Genomic DNA, 2,437 nt, shown 5'->3' on the forward strand with positions numbered 1-2,437 from the left:
TTAACGCCGGAAAAACGCCGAATTCACCCCATTGGCGGCGATTTCTCGGCGAAATCCGGCGATAAAACGCCGGATTTAACGCCGCCGGCCATTGGGAGTGCTCTTAATGAATGATAGATTAAAATGGTAAAAGTGGACATTTAATGGAGGACGGAAGGAGGTATAGTATTTATTAAATAAATAAAATAACAAATAAGTACACCTATTCTATTCCTTCGTTGTCAAAAAAAAAAAAAAAAACCTTTACATGATCTGAAATTTTGGATCCATATTTGCAACTAGTCATTTTAGTATTTTCATACACGTAAAATATTGTGTCATGAGATAATGGTTACTAGTAGTATATATTGTTGGCTAGTAAACCGTACATATTTGCAGATAATAATTGAAATATCTTAACTTTCAGCATTCGATTTAGAAAATGGCTGGTGTTAGCAAGGTAGACTTCGATTGGGAGAAAGAAGTTAAGGAATTCGACGAAAGAAAAACAGGAGTGAAGGGTCTGGTGGATGTGGGAGTGACGGAGATACCCCGTCTCTTCGTGCATCCACAGGAGGTCATAGACCGTTACCTGACAGCCAAGGGCGCAGCGGTGGAGCTGCCGGTGATAGACCTGACTGGGGCGGAGAGTGGAGGAACAAGGCGGAGGGAGGTGGTGGAGGCGATCGGTAAGGCTGCGAGAGAATGGGGTTTCTTCAGCATCATCAACCATGGCGTTCCGTTGGAAACAATGAACGCCATGTTGGAATCTATAAAGAGATTCCACGAGCTCCCCGACGAGGACAAGGAGTCTCTCTACACATACGAGAGGAGCAAGCCAGTGAAGTGGAATAGCAACCTCCCCGTGGAGGAAGGCGATCCCGCGTGTTGGAGAGATGTTTTGAATTTGCATTACACTAACGATCATCTTGACCCTCATGAAATTCCTTCAGCCTGCAGGTATACACTGTTACAGACTCAATGTCCCACATCGATTGTAAAAGCAACTGGTGTAGGATTTATAAACTGAATAGACAGACTAGTCTTTTGGGATGAGTTTCATGTTCTGGTTTGTAAAAGACTTGTCTCTCAGAATGAGTTTTCATCTGTGTTAATTTGTTTTGATTTGCAGGAAGGAAACGGAGGAGTATGTAAAGTACATGATTCAAGTGAGGGAGCTGATGGCAGAGTTGTTCTCGGAAGCCTTAGGGCTTCCGAGTGATCACTTATCGAAAATGGAGTGCATGAAAAACCATGCCATTTCATGCTTGTATTATCCGGCTTGTCCTGAGCCTCACAAGACCTTAGGAGCCCCAAAGCATTCCGACATCTTTTGTCTCACCTTGCTCATCCAGGATAGCCTCGGCGGCCTCCAGATGCTCCACGACAATCAATGGGTCAATGTACCGCCCGTTCCTGGGGCCCTCATCGCCAACTTCGGTGATCTCATGCAGGTTAATTATATCAGCCTCACTGACAACAATTATTATTGTTTGATTACGTAATTATAATTATCATTTGCAGCTTTTTAGCAATGGCGAGTTCATAAGCGTGGAGCATAGAGTGGTGTCGCAGTTGGCAGGGCCGAGGATCTCCGTGGCCACCTTCTGCACACCGAACATCCGAATATTGGGGAAGCCGTTTGGTCCGATCAAAGAGCTGGTCAGCAAAGACAAGCCTGCGGTTTATAGAGACTTCATGTTCGAAGAGTACTTCCAATACTACAAAACAAAAGCCGCTCGCGTGGAATCAGCCTTGGAATATTACAGGATTAATTAATAAATAGAAGTAATATAATAAGCTGTATGTCATAATCTGTTTTAATTTTATTTCCACTTGTGAATCTGTGATGTTTCATCGGATTGAGCTCCATGAACATGCATTATGCACATGCTGTGTTTGCCCTAGGAAAATTAATGCATCATTTTATTGGAAATGTCTACTTGATGGCTTTATCAATACGCCTCTGAAAATAAGCCTTTGTTATCGGTTGTAATCCATTTTTCTTCTACCACGTTAATATTAACACTAATATTAAAATAGCATTATTTGACTAATATTCCTACATTAAACTTTATTTGTTCTTGTTGAGCGTAGGTACTAGGTACATTCATCGTGATTTTTAATGTATTAAGTTTAAATTTTAAAAATGATGATATTTATATATTGATTAAGGTATTAAAATTAAGTTTTTTTAAATCAATGCGGCAAGAAGTCTAGATTACGGCAGAAATAGGGGCAAGTGAAAGAATTGTCACCTAGTACTCCCTCCGTCCACAAATAAATAGATCTATTGTTGTTCGGCACGGGTTTTAATGTAGAATTGGTAAAGTAAGAGAGATGAGGAGAAAAAGTAGGTAAAGTAAAAGAGATAGAGAGAAAAAGTGAGTAAAGTATAAGAGATGGAAGAAAAAGTGAAAAAAGTATGAGAGATAAACTTTTCACTTTTAGAAAGTGA

The 2,437-nt window shown here is 40.5% G+C and overlaps 1 protein-coding gene across 1 annotated transcript; it reads left to right on the top strand.

The window, feature by feature from the left end:
• The first annotated feature begins 375 nt into the window (after positions 1 to 375).
• LOC125207505 (1-aminocyclopropane-1-carboxylate oxidase homolog 1-like) lies at positions 376 to 1,868 on the top strand. The gene is made up of 3 exons (XM_048106916.2): positions 376 to 939; positions 1,112 to 1,433; positions 1,504 to 1,868. Exons 1-3 carry the CDS (start codon positions 422 to 424, stop codon positions 1,756 to 1,758), a joined length of 1,095 nt encoding a protein of 364 aa, XP_047962873.1. The 5' UTR covers positions 376 to 421; the 3' UTR covers positions 1,759 to 1,868.
• The last annotated feature ends 569 nt before the right edge of the window (positions 1,869 to 2,437 follow it).

Source organism: Salvia hispanica, chromosome 2, assembly GCF_029641045.1.
Source record: "Salvia hispanica isolate PSC_SH4W2 chromosome 2, Shi_PSC_v1, whole genome shotgun sequence".
NCBI lineage: Eukaryota > Viridiplantae > Streptophyta > Magnoliopsida > Lamiales > Lamiaceae > Salvia > Salvia hispanica.

Coding starts and splice junctions, on each gene's coding strand:
- LOC125207505 (XM_048106916.2), top strand. CDS start 422: ATGGCTGGTGTTAGCAAGGTAGACTTCGATTGGGAGAAAGAAGTTAAG. Junction 940..1,111: donor GAAATTCCTTCAGCCTGCAG/GTATACACTGTT, acceptor TTTGATTTGCAG/GAAGGAAACGGAGGAGTATG. Junction 1,434..1,503: donor ACTTCGGTGATCTCATGCAG/GTTAATTATATC, acceptor TATCATTTGCAG/CTTTTTAGCAATGGCGAGTT.